Below are 18,974 nucleotides of genomic sequence, written 5' to 3'. Positions count from 1 at the left end.
CAGCCTAATCTTCACATTTTACAGGCTTTTTTTTGGGAAATATCTTTATAGATTCCTAAAACTTGACTGCAGGAAAAGAACCTGTTGGCTCTGAAGAGTTGCTATTGTTCTGGTAGTGTATCTGTGAGTGGCCCTAAATATTGTCTCAGGATGGGAATAGGTCAGCTAAAGGTATGGAAATAATAGAGGAAGGAGGACCTTTTTTAACTGAAATGACATATTTTTAATTTTTGAGGAGCTTCAGTAAAGCTTTTTACGTAATTTTGAAAGAAAGAGTTGTGTTTTTGTGGAGAAAGTTGTGCATACAGCTTCATAAAACTGAAGTTATACTGGAGGGTCTGTGGTGTTTACCTGGCACAACTGTTTTCCAATGTCTGGAACCCATGGGGGTGTGGAGCACTGAAGAGGAATAGCAGCCTGAGATTTTTCTAAAGGCTTTGAAAGTGCAAAGCACATGGCCAGCCCCAGATGTGCATGTTTTCAACATGCTGCTCGGTCTGCATATTGTATTAAAGCACAAAACCTGTTAAATGGAAATCTCCCTGGAGCAAGTGGTAATAATGGAGGAAAATTTCTTAAAGATGAACAATAGGATGCAAGTGTCCTCTTTCAGGGCAGTACAGTTAATGAAAATATTTTAGCAGAAGCCTTGAATTTCTACTGCTCCTTCTCTGTACCTTTTTAAAATCTCTCTCTTGATATAAATCTCCTTCTTCCCATATGTAGGAAGGAGAGTTCTGAGGGTGACTGAATGGTGGTCCAGGTCTAATGGGGGGAATGTGGAGCAGGTGACACAGGTATGCAATGCTGCATGATATAGGAGATGCACCACACTGCCCTACAGCTTTGAATAAATGTGGTTTGTTTGATTCCCACCCCCTCACCCCTCCCTCCCAACATGTTTTACATCTTTCTTTTACCAGGACAAGCACCAAAAAGAGATGCTTGCCACAAGTTGGTATGTGTCATTTTAGTGGTGTTACTGGCCAGGTGCTTTTGTTTTCTGTGTGATATGAGACCGCTTTCTGAACAGTAACTGAATGACTGTCCTCACAGGGTGATGAAGTGTTTGTGTCCCTAGCCTTCAATTAAAGACTGAGGGAGAGGAAGATAACCTGCCATCAAATAAGTAGTTGGCCAACCTGTGGTCTAGACTGTGAGATTACTTGCTGTGTCTGTGATGTTTATTGTCATTACTGTTTCTTAGACCTGGTCAGGTTGGCAAGGGTGAGAGAAAGGAAGAAAACATTGTGATATCTTAATAATTATCTTGCATGTGCAGCTGCCATTGAAAGTGTTTCCTTGGCTCGTGTATTCTGTCTTAAGTTTTGTAAAGGGGATATTCTTTATGTGTGTGTGTGATGCAAATGGATAGGTCTACACAGGTCAAAACACTTTATGAATTCTACTATGCTTCCCATTGGTCTGGTACCCTTACTTTTAGCTTACGTCATTCTGATGTTGCTTGCTAAAATGCTTTCGTTGTATCTTTCTTCAGATTAGCCTTTAAAAGCTGTTTGAGTGTTTGTGGAAGGCACATATAAAGTATCGCTATAAAGTGGCTTTATTGTAGACTTGCTAGGGAGTTAGAATAGGTTCTGAAATTTCATACATAAGGTTTTCCAACTTTGAAAGGCTTTACTAATGTAGTATGCACCTAATAACCAGCTTGTTCAGAAAGCTTTATTATCATTTATTAGGGATGGGAAATGAGGGAGAATGATGAGTGTTCTAAAAACAATGTGTTTGGTTTTTTTGGGATTGCAATCACTGTTTTTTGTTTCTTGTCAGGTGCTAGTAATGTAAAGTCATTGGATGGTGTGAAAATTCTTGATTTAACAAGGTTTGTGTTTTGTCTATAATTTGTGACAGTGTGTCTAAATGCAAATATTCTGATTGGAAAAGCTAAGAAAACAATATTTTTTTTTTCATATTGAAGGGTTCTTGCAGGACCATTTGCCACAATGAATTTGGAAGATCTAGGGGCTGAAGTTATGAAAGTGGAAAGACCAGGTAAGATTTTTATTTGCTTATTTCAGATATAAGAAGAACTGGATATTAAATATATATATACATATATATAATGTAAGAACATTGGGTAATTAGCTTCTAATTAAATTTTGTGTATTTTTTTAGCTTAACACAATGGTTTTCTTCTTCCACTCAGCACATGTGCTTCTTATCCAGAGTTTCTAAGGATTGGGTAATGGTAAAAAAATTCTTCATTCTTATGGCATAGCTACATTTTAGTTTGGAAGACCATATAAGAAGAATAACAAATTGCATGGCATTTGGGTCTTTTTTAGAAATAGTCCTCTCACTTGGCTCTAAGTTTTATGCATCATTACCCATTTGAGGTGTGTAATTATGCCATCGCACCTGCACATTGTGTAATGTATTTTTTCCATTAAATTTCCATACTTTAAGTTTCTCTCTTTTGGTATTACTAGTCTTGAAACTAATTGGTGAACATAGCTGAGATATTAAACAATATTACACTCCCTATATTTTATAACAGTTTATAATAATTTATAACATAAATGGAGATACTAAACATACTACATTCTCTGTATTTTATTTGTAATATGAAATATTGAATGTTTGGACATTTAATGAAACAATGAATGTTTGACAAAGGTTTTGCCACATCAATCTATAGGTCATCTTTATTTACTGAACATTGTTATAAAGGTTTTCACTTTTGTGACCAGGCAAAGGTGCATCAATTTTGTAGTATCAGATTAGACCAGCACTGGTGGTATTCCAAACATCTAGGTAGTAGGAACAGAGCAATGTCAGCAATTAAGTATGAAGTACTGCTTTTGGAGCTTTGCACCTTTTTGTCATCAAAGAAGAAAGGCAGCTTCAAAATTCTAAATTTCAAACATTTTAGAAGGTTAGTAATCCTCTCTTTCTGTGAGAGGATGTCTAGTTTCACAGAAATATTAATCCAAAAGAACAGTAGCCCCACTAGTGTTCTACAGGGAAAGTATTACAGAAATGTTTTGCTTTGAATCACATAAAGTACACAGAGTGTACTTTACTTTAAGTGCCCCTACCCTCCTAAACATCCTGCTTGAACCAAAGTAGTCTTTTGAGATAATAAACAATAGAAATGTTGATAAGCAATTTATATGTTTGCTTACCTTCTGCCACTGTAGATCTTAAATGGCTGTAGACTTTTGTGTTACTATAGTGTATAGCATAATTGTGACAGTGGCTATGTAATATGACACCTAAGGTTCTTCAGCATGTTTCTGTATCAGTCTTCTGTGCCTCCTCACTAAGGAAAGTTTTCAGTTATGTGAAGTTAACAAGTAGATGAAGTCTGGATATTGAAAGAGACACAGGAATGCACATGCTTGCTAACACTCAGGACAGTGATTCTATCTGAAGTTGAATTTAGCTTTAATTCTATATAAAATAGATTGCTAGTATTCATGATGTTTAAGAAAGGTTAAAAAGTGGAAATTAAGCATAAATGATACAGTAATATCAGTGTCTGCAGCACACTTAAGGCAGGATTTCTGGAAGAGCCCTGCACCAGCTATAGCAAACACTTCTTTTAGTTGGTGTTGTGCAGCACACAACTTAATCAGTTGTTGTCTGTCAGTGGTATCTTGTTGTTATGTCTGAAGTGTTTCAGGAATAGATTACTGTCCAGATGAACTGTGTGACTTGGTGCAGGCAAGAGACTCTACTAAATTCTTCAGGATTGACTAAAAATAATTGCATTGTAGCTCTACATTAAGTTAAAACAAAAAAAAACTACAAAAAGAACTCCAATTCCCCTTTCCCCAGGCTCCCCAAGAAAACAACTAAAATACCAATCCGCAAGTGAAAAACAATCAAAAAACCTGCAAATACACACACTAGTGGTGTGTGGCTGTATTAGTATTTTCAAGACTAAATGGAATCCCAACACTAGCAAAAACTTTGTTCACTTTGCTTAATGCCGTTCCCTTTTAGGTGTTTTTTTGATATAAATATTCTAAAAGAAATGTGTTAAACTAATATTTGTTCTGCCTGCTAGATGAAGCTTAGATGACTTAAATGTGATATTGGAGAAAAGCTTTTCATTCTTATTTGTTGGGTGTGTGATATTTGGCAACTATGAATATGTGATGGTATTTCTTTCAGGAGCTGGTGATGACACAAGAGCCTGGGGCCCACCTTTTGCTGGGACAGAAACTGTTTATTTTCTTAGTGTCAATAGAAATAAAAAGGTAAATGGGATGTGGATCTGAACATGGGCCTATGTTTTCTGTAATTATAACTGTATATATAACACTTCTTAGTTTGATTCTTAACATATATAATGGAGCAATACTTACATTGACCTAATGTTATGATTAATAAATCCATAAGTTTTTAGAACAACAAAGGTTACAAATCTCTGGTACTGTGCTGTGGGCAGCTGAGGCAAAATGGAAAAGCAAGAGTGCTCCTGATGGTCTTCAGTTGCCAGTGCTAATTAACTGAAAATGAAACCTGCTGAAAGCAAGGGTATTTTATTTGAGTGATCATTTTTTTCAGGTGCATCAGCTCAGTTGACTTGTGTCAGCTGGCAGGAAGAGTGCTGCCATTATAGGACGGTGAGGGTGGCTAAATCTAGCTTTTGAAACTTAACATGAATTTTCATGACATACCCAAATTGTTTAATGGCTTATTACCATTAAAACAAATGTCTCTGGTGTCCCCCTGTCTACTTGCAGTAGTTGGTCCTGTGTAAATATATAGTGAACAGGCTGCCCATCTGTCAGACTGGTTTTGGTGCTTGACTGACTCATTAATGAGATATAGTTCAGCTTGTTTTGCTGAGATATTTTATTTTTTCAGGAGAAGATGGGCTATGTGTTAAAATTTATTTATCCAAATTAGCCATAATGTGCAATTTGACTGTTGGTTATGTTTAGAATAGGCTGATAATCCCTTTCACATAATTTTTCCACATAAATTACTGTTGTATTTATTTTAATCCCCAAAGTATAGCCATCAACATGAAGGATTCAAAAGGAGTAAAGCTAATCAAAGAGGTAGGTTTTAATAGCATGCAAGGTGTCCTTATTTTGTATTGTTGTAATCCTAAGTGATTCACAAGTTACACTAAGTAATAAGGATTAAACTCTGCATTTCAAATATTAATTTGATAATTAAAAAAAAATCTATGTATGCTGTAAAATTTGTAAATTACAGTATATACTCCTCTACTCTGTGCTTTTGGATTCAATGTTCATTGTAACTTGTAATGACTTTAGATTTAAATTTCCATGAAAATGTCATCAAAATCTTCAAAGGAAATATTGTGAGGAAATGGTCTAGTAGCCTATTCCTTTCCTGTTGCTGCTGCTGTACTACTACTCATCTTGCTGTACTACTGCAGTAGAACGATTCAAGATGAACTGATCAGTGAGCAGTTAGGAGGAGATGCTGTGCTCCAGGAAATGCAGTTTTTTGAATGTTACAGTGTTCAGTTGCTATACATCTTCCTGAAAAACATTGTCCTGTAGGTGAAATTTAGTAATTGCTTCTTTTTCAGTATTGGACTTCAACGTCTTTTAAGGCAATCCATTTCTATATCTAAAAATAATAAAAACATCAAATCTCACATTTTATCAAACTTGAGTTTTGTCATCCCTTTATTTATTATTTATTGAGAAATGCAAGATCTGCTGCTTGCTAGTGCTGCGTTTTAAGCCCTGCAGTAGTAGCAGCTGACTTCTGTTACTGCTTGTTTCAGTATCAGTTCCAATCCCTTTTTCACAGTGACACTATGTGTCATGCAGTAGGTGGAATTTGTCTGGTAGTACTTTTTGTGGGGAATATTGCATAAAATGGAAATAGATTAAGTTTTCTGATGTTTTTGATTTGTTAGTTATGCAAAAGTGCTTCATACAGAAATACTCTGGAGATTATAAGCCAAAGATTCTACAGTTCCTTCTCTTTTTGCAGAACAGAGACATTTATTGTTAATTTGTTATGGAGCTGTATGTTTAACTTCTAAAATATTTGGAAGCAGAAATTTTAATTTGGAAACATTTTGCATGGTATAACACAGACATCTTTTTGGATAAACTAGTCATATTCTAATTAAGTGCTATGAAATTTTTTCCTCTTGTGGTAGAAGATTAATTTATTATTTGACCATTAAAAATAGTGAAAGAGAAATTACTCAGAGTATCCACTGATTCCACATGTGTGGGCTGAAGGTGTTTGAAGAGTTAAAGGCAGCTGGGCCTATGAGTCAAGATGATGTAGAGGGGAAAGTGGCATCATCTGTTAAATATTTACCACACTAGCTGTAAAAATGAGGAGACACTGTGACAAAGTAATTTCTTACATTTTCTATTCTTTTTTAATGTTGCTTTACTAACCACTATAGCTTTCTGGTCCTTAAATCAATGCCATGCCTATCTGTGATATAGCAATATTGAAAACGGATGAAGCTCTGTTTGTTATGCTACTTGTGGAGTTGTTCATCCTTCTGCTTGATTTTGGATGATGTATTTTAAAAGCATTTCGTGCAGAGGTATTGACATTCCATTATTCATCTCAAATGAAACTTCTGTTTGCAGTTTTGTTAAAAAGTATGTGTAAAGGGAAGTTATTTATAACAGGCTTTTGTTTTCAGTTGTCTTCCGCTATCATAAGGACAGACGTGTATAGAATTGGACATTATTCAGCATTGTATTTGTTACTATGACAAGAAGTATCCATGTCTTTAAAGTAGCTGATGAAAAGTATAAATTGAAGTTTGTGACACTGCTTACTCATACATAAGTATCAGTTGTGCCACCAGTGTAAAAGCTACAAAGAAATGTAATAAGGTTCTAATTTTTTTTACTTTTATTAAGCAAGGTAACATTGTTAGAATAGGTTTTATTTCTCACATATATTTTGTATGGTTGGAAGAGGGCAGTTCTCCATTTAGAATCATGTTAGAAAAACAGGAGTAGAGAGTCTTCAGGTATATGACAAAAGCACAGACTTGACAATTAGTAGTATCAAGTGAGCTGAAGAAATCTATTAATAAGGAGTCCTGGCTGCTTTTCATCCTTTGACACAACACTATGAAATATTTTTCCAAGGATCTATTCTTTCATACATGATTACTTGATTTCCACAAAATTATTCCTGTGACTTCTTTATTTCTTTCTATGTCACTTGTAGTCCTTTCTTCCCTTCTAGTGTTTTTGGCTGGCTGTTAATTTGCATTCCAAATATTTGTCTGTCTTCCTGAATAAAAATTATTTTTTGTCTTCAGTGATTGTATATGTGCCAGTGCCATGCTCTGATATCTTTTTGTAGTATCTCTTTAGAACATTATTTATTGGTTATTGTCAGAAACTCATTTTAAGAACCTTGGGTATACTTCTCTCCTGTGAATTATTTAGCCTAAACTAATGAACTTTTAATTTTTTTTATTCATTAAGAACTTGGGACTTTAATTGGCTGGGAGTTGATGGCACTTCTTCTCTTCCACTGTTTTTAGCTGAAAGGTTAATACATCCTGTGCATTGCTCTCTTACTTGATGAAGCAAGCTACTCACATATATATAGATGTATTTGTTTATATGTATGTATTATGCAGATTCTTCTCTGTAGAATTCCTGTAAAAACCAAAGCACACAAAACACAAAAAAATCCCCAAACAAACAACAAACAAAAAAAAACACCAACCAAAACTTCCAAAAGGTATGCATGGTTTCCTTTATAAAGTTAGTAGCATCATTCTTTGTTATTCAACTTAATGACTACTTTGGCATGACCTGTGCTGTGCTGTTCATTATTTCCTGAGGCATAGACATTGAGCCTATCAGTGTCTTCTCTGGAATAGGTAGTACTCCAAGTCAGGTCTGTGTTGTATTGCTTTGTTAGTAGGTGTTAAAATACAAGTGATGTTTAGAGGACTTTTAGGGCATGAAGTATGAAATTTTAGTTGACAATGGACTTAAAACCCCATTGAGACTGAAAATCTCTGTGCATTTTAAGAACATAGTTTGTTTTGATGCCTTGAGAGGCTGCCTAGAACAGAGGCTAGACAGTGTTAAAGGAATAAAGTAGGTATTTATTAAAAAGGCCTTCAAAGGATACACCTTGGGCAGTACAAGAGCCCGGCCGTGGCTACACCCAAGATGGATGACAGGTCACACATTTTCACACTTTTATGTTTTGGTCCATTTACATATTGGGGTTGATTATCCAATTACAGCTTCAGGTTATGAAGTACCATACTCCCAGTTTGTTCTCCTCAATTAACTGTTTGTAGTTTTTGTGCCTGAAGCTGCAAGAACATTGGTTCTCTGGCTGGAAAAGGATTGTTTTGTCTAACTAAACTGTGAAGAGAACTTGCTAACACTTTATATGACGCTCAGAGTTATATACTAATGCAGTACAGAATCTGGAAAATATAAAAGCTAAAATTTAAGGTATCAGTTTGGATCAGACTATGTATCCAGTTTTCCACAATGGGGGAATTGTTGGTTCAGTGAGCATCAGAGCTACATGTAGACTGCCACCTTTATACATTAAAAACTATTTCCAATGAAAACTTTAGATGCAGAGCTGGCACAGCACCTGTAATGAGTCTTGAAAACTCCTTTCTCTGAGAGCATATATCCTGCTAAACTGGGTCCAAGTCATTATGGTTTTCATGTTGCAATACTGTATGTCATGCTTTCTTCCTCAGTGGCTTGTGGCATCCAAACACTCAAAATTTCATAGATTATAAAATCACAATAAAAGCAATACGCAAGTTGCAAGCAATTTCATTTCTTGAATCATCTAGGCTAAAGCTGTAGCATCACTATTTTGTAAAGTATTTATGTATGAACTGTGATGGATTTAAATAGAAAATAAAACCTCCTTAACTTGATCTTTCAAAAATGCATTGTGATTTCTGTTACGATGACACTAGCTTATAGGAGCTTGTTTAACACACTGTATATTTAATTACACAGTGACATGGCAGTTTCAGAGACTGTGACTCCTTGATTGGCTGCAAATAGCATTAAGCAATTAATGTACCAGTTATGCTTAAAAATGGGTGCACAAACATGTGTACCTGTCGGGGAACATTTCTTAAGTTCCTGTGCACTCACATATACCCCACACAATTTACCAGGCAGAAAGCTTACAAGTCCCTCAAGGCATACATCTGTCTTTTAACATGTAGTTCTCATGCTTCAGGAGTCAACTTGTGTTAGTCTTAGTGAAATTTGCACATGTATATCTGCTTATAATTTTTATAAGAGAGGATGGAATTTAAAGCAAATCAAGGTTATATGTTAATCTCAACATCAATAGATTTTTGGACTGGGTCATTCATTTGAAAGCAATGAAAAAAGTCATGCTGCAGAACTTGACATCACTATTGTATTTAATGTGACTTTAAGATCTTAATTTTAATTTTTTAATTTTTGGTGTTGTTAGGATCCCTATTCTACTTCTACATATAAGAAATTGGATATATGGCCTTGTTATAGTAATTCTAATCAGTGACTTTAATATGAAAAATAATTTAAAAATTATTTCTGTTATGGAGAAAACATGAATAATGGAGATATGTCACTTCACTTTTCTTAAGAAAAAGGGGGTAGAAAGAATTTATGTCAAGATTGTTCTGTAAACTGTTGTCAAGCCTCAGGAAATTGATGTGATACTGATAATATCACAGTTTTGTCTAATCACTCTAGGATTTTGACAGTCTTCTTTCTAGATATGCAGCATCTCTAATATGTAGTTTGCAGAAATGCACAATCTGACAGGCAAAAAAGTATCTCTATAGGCTTTTTTTTTATCAGGAAGACCAGAGCCATTTTGATTAGCAAGATTTTAAAATTAAGTTACATAGGAATTTATTTGACTTTTGGGAGCTAATTAACAGATTTTACTCGTCCTTTTCTTTTCTAAAGCTTGCAGCAGCATCTGATGTTTTTGTGGAAAACTTTGTCCCTGGGAAGCTGGCTGAAATGGGTCTAGGTTATGAAGACATTAAAAAGATTGCTCCTCACACAGTGTACTGTTCAATAACAGGTATTTTATTTTCAATTCTTTATGTTCATTATTTCCATCAAAGTGTTATAAAAATCAGGTGGCTGTATAGAAGTATGTTACTTTGATGTCAGTTAAGATAAATTGAGAGTTTAAGTGTGTTCAATTCAAAAACAGGTATAGAAAACTTTTGAGGAAGCAACCATGTCAACAGCTTAGTAGCTGTTCAGTGTCATTGCCATACCAGCCTGACATGTTCCTATTGATTTCAAAGGAACCAGGATGGGTTGGACTCCTTGGATTTTGCTTTAAACTAGCTGAAAACTGAGATTTCTTAATTTTTTTTTTTTTTTTTTTTTTTTTTTTTTTTTTGTTTTGTTTTGTTTTGTTTATTCTCCCAGCAGTTTTACTGAATCAATTTACATATTGTGTGTTTTAAATCTGGTAATCTCAGTATTTTTTACTGCCCTGAAGTATCTCTCTTTTCAGAATTGTGCAGTTACCTGTTTATGGAAGCTTTACATGACATTTTTACAGTCTAATTTTTGGTAACTGTAACAGTAGCAGAGTTGTATGTACTTAATAAAAGCAGGGAAAAATGAAAAGGAAGGAGACCCACATATGCTGATATTCATATAAAAATAATTTTAAGTCCGAAAAACTGCTTTAAAAACTTCAACAAAAACCACCCCCCAAAATCTTAATCAAGCACTAAAATAAAAAGTCTAATAATAAAATGCAATTAAATAACAGCAGAAGTTACAGATATTTTTAGACTGTTTTAAAATCTTAGTTACAAATCTGCTTTTCTCTTCAATTTCTGCAGAATAAATGAAGATTGGCTTTTTGGTTACTGGGTATGGATGTTATTTAATAGAAATCAAATAGCTTTTCAGTCTTTTGTGGTGTATTTATCATATTTGTGTGGCAAATGTTTGAAGATGTCAAGAGCAGAAAGACAATTATATTCAGGGCTTGCTGAGAATCTTTGTTTGAATACCTATTTAGGTTGGTCAATGGCTAGTTACTACAATGTTTTTCACATTTCCTTGTGCATATAATCTTACAACTAGAATTTGTCAAGTGGATTTGCGTTTCTTGTTTGCTTTTTCGTTTAGTTGTTATACCCATAATGATGAAGCATAATTAAAATTACATCTAAACAATCTGCGTGAGGTACAACACCCTCTCATTTTGTGTCAGATGCTCCAGTCTCTTAATCACCTTTGTGACTCTGTGCTTGCCTCATTAAGTCGATGTCTGCCTTTTACTGGGTAGCCCAGAGCTGGGCACAGGACTACAGACGTGGCCTCAACAGTGCTGAGAAGAGGGGAAGGATCTTCCTCCTTGGCTTGCTTGACACTCTTCTCAGTGCACAGCAAAATACTGTTGTCCTCTGCTACAAGGGTGCATACTTTTATGTCTTTTAAGTGTTCCCTCAACCGAGGGTAAGTCTTCCTTGCTGCAGACTTCTCCTCTAGGCTCAGGGACCTAAGACTCCTGAGAGCCATCTTTTTTTTTGGTAAATACTGAGGCAAAAAAGCATTAAATGCATCCAGCCTTTGTTTATTTTGCCATAGGTCCATGTCCTCCCTAGTCTTCCTTCTGTTGCTGATTTGCTTGCAGAATCCTTTCATGTTGTCTTTTGTGTCTTTTGCCAAATTCAACTCCAGGTCAGCCTTTGCTTTTCTAACCATATACTTATATGATCAAATAGCACCTCTATACTTCTAGGTCACTTATTTCTGCTTTCACTGATTGGAAGGCAAGTTGAACAAAAATCACATAATCTTTCTGTTTAGAGCTTTGTGTAATGCATAACTTACAGTTATGTTCTATAATGGAAAACACATAAGCCTTATTCATAGACTATGGCAACTTGAAGTTTAAAGTGTTTGGGATGTAAGAGCTAAGTGATGTTTGTTAGGCATTCATAAAGCAACTTGAAATCTTAAATTATGGTTGTTTAAGTCTTGGATACTCAACAGGTAATAAGCAATGTTTATTTAAGGGTGATGCATCTTTTAGGAATAAAGACATAAACTCCAGTGCCCTCAAAAAAAATCAGCTCATAAATCCATTGAGTTAAGGCAGGAAATAGCAAAGCCTCAATCTAAGCATATTAAAAGAAGCAACCAGACTAAGACCAAATACACATTTCTGATATGCAGGAAGGCACAATCAGGTAGGAAACTGATTAAAGAAGAATTCCTGATTGATTTTGAAAACCTCTGTGATGTGATTCTAGATATTACAATGCCTAACTATTTTGTGCTGTGGTTGACTTTGCTGCATTCAAATATGCTTGGGTTTTTTTCTGGTTTTTTTGGTTGGTTTTTTTTTTTTTTTTAATTTATTTTTAAATTTTTTTTCTTTGGTTGATGTTTTTTGTTTTGTGGGTTTTTTTTTTGTGAAGAGAGATGGGATTAGGTATGAGGCTCTGGGATCGAGTGTCAAGCAAGTGATAGTGAAGGTCTCTCTGGGCCAAATAAGTCAATCAGACACGTTACAAATACAGCTGTAAAAAGAGAAGGATGGGTGACTGTTGTAGGTGACTCCCTTCTGAGGGGAACTGAGGGCCCTGTATACTGATTGGCCTTGTCCCACAGGGAAATCTGCTGCCTCCTTGGGGCCTAAGTAAGAGATAATTTTAGAAGACTCCTTGGACTGATTCAGCCCTCTGATTATTACCCAATTCTGGGTTTCCAGGTCAGCAGTGACAGTTCCTAGGGCAACCATAAAGGACTTCATGGCATTGGGATGACTGGGTGAAGGGATAAGGGCAGAGATGGTGTTTCCCTCAATGCTTTCAGTAGCAGGGAAGAGTGCTGAAAGAAACAGGAAAGCCCTGATCAACACATGGCTTAAAGGCTGGTGCCATTGGTGCAATTTTGGCTTTTTCCCTCATGGGATAGTTTATCAGCACTAGGCTGGCTGCAGGCAAATGAGGCTTGCCTGTCTAAAAGAGTGAAAAGTGATTCTAGGCCTGTGAGTTGGAAGGGATAATTGAGGGGACTTTAAACTTGGTTTGAAGGGGGAAGCAGGTAAGACCAGACCCACTAGAGATAAACTTGAGGTAGCATGCCTGTGTCAGGGGTTAAATTGATAGCCCAGCTAAAGTGCATCTACATCAGTATGGGTAACAAACAGGAGGAGCTGAAGGCCATTGTGCAGCAGGAAAGCTGTGATGTAGTTACCATCAGGGAAATGAAATGGGATGTGGCATGTAAATGGAGTGCTGCAATTCATGGCTACAAGCACTTCAGAAAGGACAAGCAAGGAAGGTGATGGAGTGGCTCTGTACATTAGGGAGTATTTCAACTGTATAGAGCTCAAGGATAATGATGACAAGGTTGAGGATCTGTGGGTAAGAATCAGGGGGAAGGCCAACAATGCAGACATCCTGATAGGAGTTTATTATAGACAACCCAACTGGGATGAATGAACTATTCTGTAAGGCTCTTGCTGATGTTTCACAATTGCTAGCCCTTGTTCTTGTGGGAGATTAACTTGTAGGATGTCTGCTGGAAACTCAACACAGTGGAGAGGAGGCAGTCTAGAAGGTTTCTCGAGTGTGTGGAAGACAACTTCTTGACACAACTGGTGAGTGAGCTTAGCAAGAGGGGTACCCTGCTAGACCTGCATTTTAGAAACAGAAGGGCTGGTGGGAAATGTGGTGGTCAGATGACATCTTTGGCACAGTGACCATGACATAATAGAGTATTCAATTCTTGGTGAAGTAAGGAAGGGGTCAACAAAACCTCCACACCTTGGACTTCAGGAAGCTGATCTTTGGCCTGTTCAGGACGCTGGTTCAGAGAGTTCCTTGGGAAAGAGCCCTTAAAAAGAAAAGGGGCCAGAAAGGCTGGACATACATTAAGAAGCAAATTGTAAAGGCACAGGAGCAGTCTGTCCCTGCATGCCAGAAAATAACCTGTCAGGGAAGAAGACTTACCTGACTGAATAAGGAGCTTTTGCTGGAACTTAGAGGAAAAAAAAAAAGAGTTTATTACCTTAGGAAGAAGTGGCAGGCAACTCAGAAAGACTACAAGGGTGTTAGGTCACATAGAAAGAAAATTAGAAAGACAAAAGCTCTTCTATAACTCAATCTGGCCACCTCTGTGAAAGATAGTGGAAAGTGCTTTTATAAATACACTAAAAACAGAAGAATGGCCAAGGAAAATTTCCAACTTCTATTGGATGTAAAGAGGAATATTGCAACCAAGGATAAAACTGAGCAGTTAATGCCTCTTTTGCCTCAGTCTTCAATAGAAACATGGGTTATCAACCATCTTCCTGAGCTGGTAGATGGGGTGGGGAGCAGAACAGACTGCCTGTAATCCAGGAGTAATTAGTTTGTGACCTGCTGTGCCACTTAGACACTCACAAGTCCATGGAGCGAGATGGGATTCACCCAAGGGTAGTGAGGGAGCTGGCAGGACGACTCACTAAGCTGCTCTCCATCATTTATCATCAGTCCTGGCTAACCAGAGAGGTCCCAGATCAACAGAGGTTGATCAGTGTGGTGGGCATCCACAAGAAGGGCCAGAAGGAGGATTCAGGGAACTGCAGGCCTGTCAGCCTGAGCTTGGTGCCCAGGAAAGTTATGGAACAGATTATCATGAGTGCATTACATTGTATATGCAGGATAGCCAGGGGATCAGGCCCAGCCAGCCCGGTTTATGAGAGGGAGGTCCTATTTGACCAGCCTGATCTCCTTTTATGACCAGTGCCCACCTAGTGGATGGGGGAAAGGCTGTGGATGTTGCTACAGCAAAGCCTTTGATACTGTCTCCCACAGCATTCTCCTGGAAAAGCTGGCAGCCCATGGCTTGGACTGGTGCACGCTTTGCTGGGTGAAGAACTGGCTGGATGGCTGGACCCACAGTCCACAGTGGTGGTCAGTGGTACTGTCGCTGTTGAGCAGGACGGGAACAGAGAACTCCAGATCAGAAGGCAAAGAAAATGAGCTCTGATTTATTTCAAATATACTGCTCTATATATAGAGAACATTGAGAAGATTAATTTCATTGGTCTTAGAGTAAAAACATGTCACACCATTGGTGTGCAGTGAATGACGCACAGTGGCAGAGCATATCTATAAACAATGTGAATAACAAGATAGATTAGAGAATTATTTACATTCTTTCCCAACTGTTTCCCAGGCTCTTGCCTGGTTAGAAAACCTTTCTCTTTGTCTCTGACTGAGCTGAGAATATCCACAGTGGTACCACATCCAATTTGTGGCTACGTATAAATGGGGTTCCCCAGGCTTCAGTATTGGGGCCAGTCCTGTTTAATAAGGTTACTGATGTTGTGGACATGGGGATCGGGTGCACCCACAGTAAATTTGAGGACAACACCAAATTAGGAAGTAGTGTTGGTCTACTGGAGGGTAGAAATCTGTAGAGGGTTCTGGCCAGGCTGGATTGATGGGCTGAGGCCAATAGTGTGAGGTTTAGTAAGGTGAAATAACCAGGTTCTTCACTTGGGTTGCAACTATTCCCTGCAGCACTACAGGCTGGGGAAAGAGCAGCTGGAAAGATTCCCAGCAGAAAGGGACCTGAGCATGATGATTGACAGCAGCTGAACTTGAGCCAGCAGTGTGCCCAGGTAGTCAAGAAGGCCAGTGGCATCCTGGCCTGTATCAAAAATAGTGATTGTCCCTCTATACTCAGCAGTGGCTGGTTCAGCACCTGCTGGCATTTTATAATTATGGTTACAGTGATAGTAGCCATTACCCTATTATGGATTAGGGTATTTGCCAGATCCTTGAAGTGGTTCAGATGCTGGAGTGCTGCACTCTTTGTGATTGTATTTGTCCTGGTTTAGGGCAAATTTGGGAGAAAACCTCCAAAGGGATTCCTCTAGGAAGCAGTCAAGCAGGCCCTCCCCCAACTGGTTCAGGAAAAGATTTCCTTGAAGAAAAGTGGAAAAAAGTGTTTAACAGGCAAAGCATTCACCAGCACAAAAAATGAACAATATTAAACAATAAAACCTCTTGCCAATCTGAAGAAATGACAAACTCAGAAAGTCCCTTTTGTGGGCTGCAGTTTGGCTCACTCAGTCTGTTATCAGTTCCTCCTGTGCTGGAAATTCTGTGGCCCAGGTCCACCTTACAGGTGTAAGCTGCCAGTGCTCTTCTTGGTTTTCAGTCTAGAGCAGGTTTAAACAGTTCCAAGAAAAAGAAAAACCCAACTCCAGGGAACTTCTCTGCCTCAGCTAGCTAAAAAGTAACTAAAAGCAAAGGAGAGCTCTGTCCTGCCATCTGTCTGTCCACAGACAACACAGTCCAGGAGCAGGATGCAGGGGAGCAAGTGCAGTTTCTGATAACAAACTCTGTACTTCTTCTCTCCCCCTTTTGCTCTCAGAACCAGTCTTAAAGGTGCAAGACTTATTATCCAGCATAAACAGAACAGATGACTGGGGATACAAGCATCAAAAAAGTCACCCCAGGACATACTGTTTTTGTGAATCCTGTTATATAGGAATTACTGTTTTGTACTGCTTGATGTGAGCCAGATCAGGCTGAGCTGTCTTCAGAATATATCAGATTGGTCCTGTGGCTATGAATGGTTCATATGTGCCATCTGTAATATAACAACACTTGTATGCATTTCATTATTTCTCTTTCTGGTACATAAATTATCATAGAGATGTTGTCAGCTTACTTTTCATTTATTATTTACTTTGCCCTCCTTGCTCTAAGCTATGGTATCACCATGAAATCTAATTAATCCAAGTTCTAGTAGTGTATGTTTCTTCTATCCTCCTTTTCTCATCAATTCTGATGGCCAACAAATAAGAACACTAAAAAAAACCAGAGCCATGGCCAAAAGGTCTCCTACTCTTTCAAGTCTTCATTTAAAAGAACAATAATTCTTGGTGTTTTAAGAAAGCAACTGTAATTTGTGGATTTTTAAATGTAGAAAAACAAACCTGCTTCCTTTTTTGGTTTTGTCTTTAAAAACAGCTGAAACATTCTGTGAGAAATTTTGAAAGCATACAAACTTCTCATTCTTATACAACTTAAAATTCAAGATTGAACTCCATTACATAAAATACTTTTTGTTAATGAAACATATATGGAGGTGACTACTTCTGGTGAATTGTCACATATTTAAGCAGGAAAAAAAAATCTAGGAGACATATTTCTTAGAAATCAGAAAATATGCTACTTTATAACTTAAACAATATTGAGCCATTTTTCTTTAATACAGGAATAATTTTTGTGGGGAGTTGCCTCTCTAAATTTTGGACAATTGCAAATAGTAAAATTATATACAGTGACAGTAAAATGAAATATAGTGTGTTTTTTTCAGTAAGTCCAGGGTCATATGTAGGTGAAAAGTTTAGACATAGGTATGCCAGATGCTGTCTCTTTTATGGCACTTTGCAAGTTGTGATTTGCAAACTGGGTTTCTTATCCAAAGAACTCTGATTGGATCTATACAGCTTTGCAGTGAGTGTTGCAGGGTTTTGAGGCTATCCAGGAGATTTCCCAATGTTCCTGCTGCTTTGAGTACCCTTGAGCTCCAAACTACCTGTTCTTACTCACAAGCTGGCTTTGCTTGGCTAGAACGAGTTTAAATGTAATATATTTTAATAGTTCTGTGGCTGAGATTGGTTTACGTTCTGGAAAATTGGATGGTTAAAGAAAATCATGTACAGGTCACAAGGGAGTGAATGCTTCTATTATGGTCTGCGTGACACTGTCACTTGGAAAGTCACAGTTTAATTCTGAACAGGAGAGGGCACTGTTTAAAAGGACAACATGGTTTCCAAATCAAAACATTTTTTTTTTTCTTAAAGTCTCTGAAGGTAATATGTTTTCAAAGAATTTTACAGTTTGTTTATGAATGATGAAACATACTCCTCTCAGGTTCTCTACCCTAGCCCTTTGCTCTGCTAATCTATGTGAATTGTGATTATTCTTCTTTTTGTGCAGGTTTTATTTCCTCCTCATTTTCTAGGAAATAATACTTTATATCATATGCAGGTTGCTTTGTATGTTGCTGGTGATATTAAAAAAAAAATCTTGTTTTACTATTTTTTGTAATTTTTTTTTCTTAGGATATGTGATGCTTAGTATTCTGCCTTTTAAGGAAATTTTACTCCTGTAAAGACTTATTAGTGTATTTAGGCATGAAAGAAATTGAATACAGAATTACAGAACCACAGAATAGGTAAGATTGAAAGTGTATCATATGGTCCAACCTCCTGGTTCAAGGAGGGTCATCCTAGAGCACACAGCATAGGATTGTGTCCAGTTGGATCTTGAATATCTCCAGTGAGGGAGACATTACAAGCTCTTCAGGCAATCTGTTCCAGTGCTTGATCACTTGGTGCATCTTCCAGTCCATCAGTCTCTGCCCATTGCCTCTTGTCCTATTCCTTGGCATCACTGAGAAGAACCTGGCTCCATCCTCTTGGTGCCTGCCCTGTTAGATATCAATACACATTAATGAGGTCTCCTCTCAGTTCTCTCTTTTCAAGGCACAACAGGCCCAGCTCTTTCAGCCTGTCCTTGTGAGGGATATGTTCCAGTCCCTTATTCCTCTCTGTTGATCTTCAATGGACCCACTCCAGGAGCTCCATGTCATTCTTTTGCTGAGGAGCCCAGAACTGGACACAGCACTCCAGATGTGGCCTCACCTGGGCTGAGTAGAAGGGGAGGATCACCTCCACCGACCTGCTGGCAATGCTTTTCCAAATGCACCCAAGGAGACCATTGGCTGCCTTGGCCACAGGGGTTCACTGCTGGCTCATGGACAGCTTGTTGTCCACCAGGACCCACAGGTCCTTCTGTGCAGAGCTGCTTTCCAGCAGTTTGGCCCCCAGCCTGCATGGTGCAGGGGGTTATTCTTCCCCAGGCACAGGACTCTGGAGTTGCCTTTGCTGAATTTCAGGCACTGCTTTCTGCCCATCTCTCAGTCTTCCAGTTCTTCTCTTCCATCTCTCTCAAGGCCCTTTTGAAGACC

General features: G+C 37.8%; 1 protein-coding gene across 1 annotated transcript in view; it reads left to right on the top strand.

Annotated features, from left to right (window-relative positions):
• The window catches only part of LOC128784970 (succinate--hydroxymethylglutarate CoA-transferase-like), a 48,784-nt gene that overhangs the window by 1,866 nt on the left and 27,944 nt on the right, over positions 1 to 18,974 (top strand). The window contains exons 2-5 of the mRNA XM_053936981.1: positions 1,792 to 1,843; positions 1,940 to 2,013; positions 4,141 to 4,226; positions 9,915 to 10,035. Coding sequence (XP_053792956.1) covers positions 1,792 to 1,843; positions 1,940 to 2,013; positions 4,141 to 4,226; positions 9,915 to 10,035 — 333 coding nt within the window. The remainder of the gene's footprint in view (positions 1 to 1,791; positions 1,844 to 1,939; positions 2,014 to 4,140; positions 4,227 to 9,914; positions 10,036 to 18,974) is intronic.

The sequence above is a fragment of the Vidua chalybeata genome, chromosome 1, assembly GCF_026979565.1.
Source record: "Vidua chalybeata isolate OUT-0048 chromosome 1, bVidCha1 merged haplotype, whole genome shotgun sequence".
Taxonomy (NCBI): domain Eukaryota; kingdom Metazoa; phylum Chordata; class Aves; order Passeriformes; family Viduidae; genus Vidua; species Vidua chalybeata.
The sequence above is the reverse complement of the archived record's forward strand: the minus strand, read 5'-3'. Positions and strand labels throughout refer to the sequence as shown.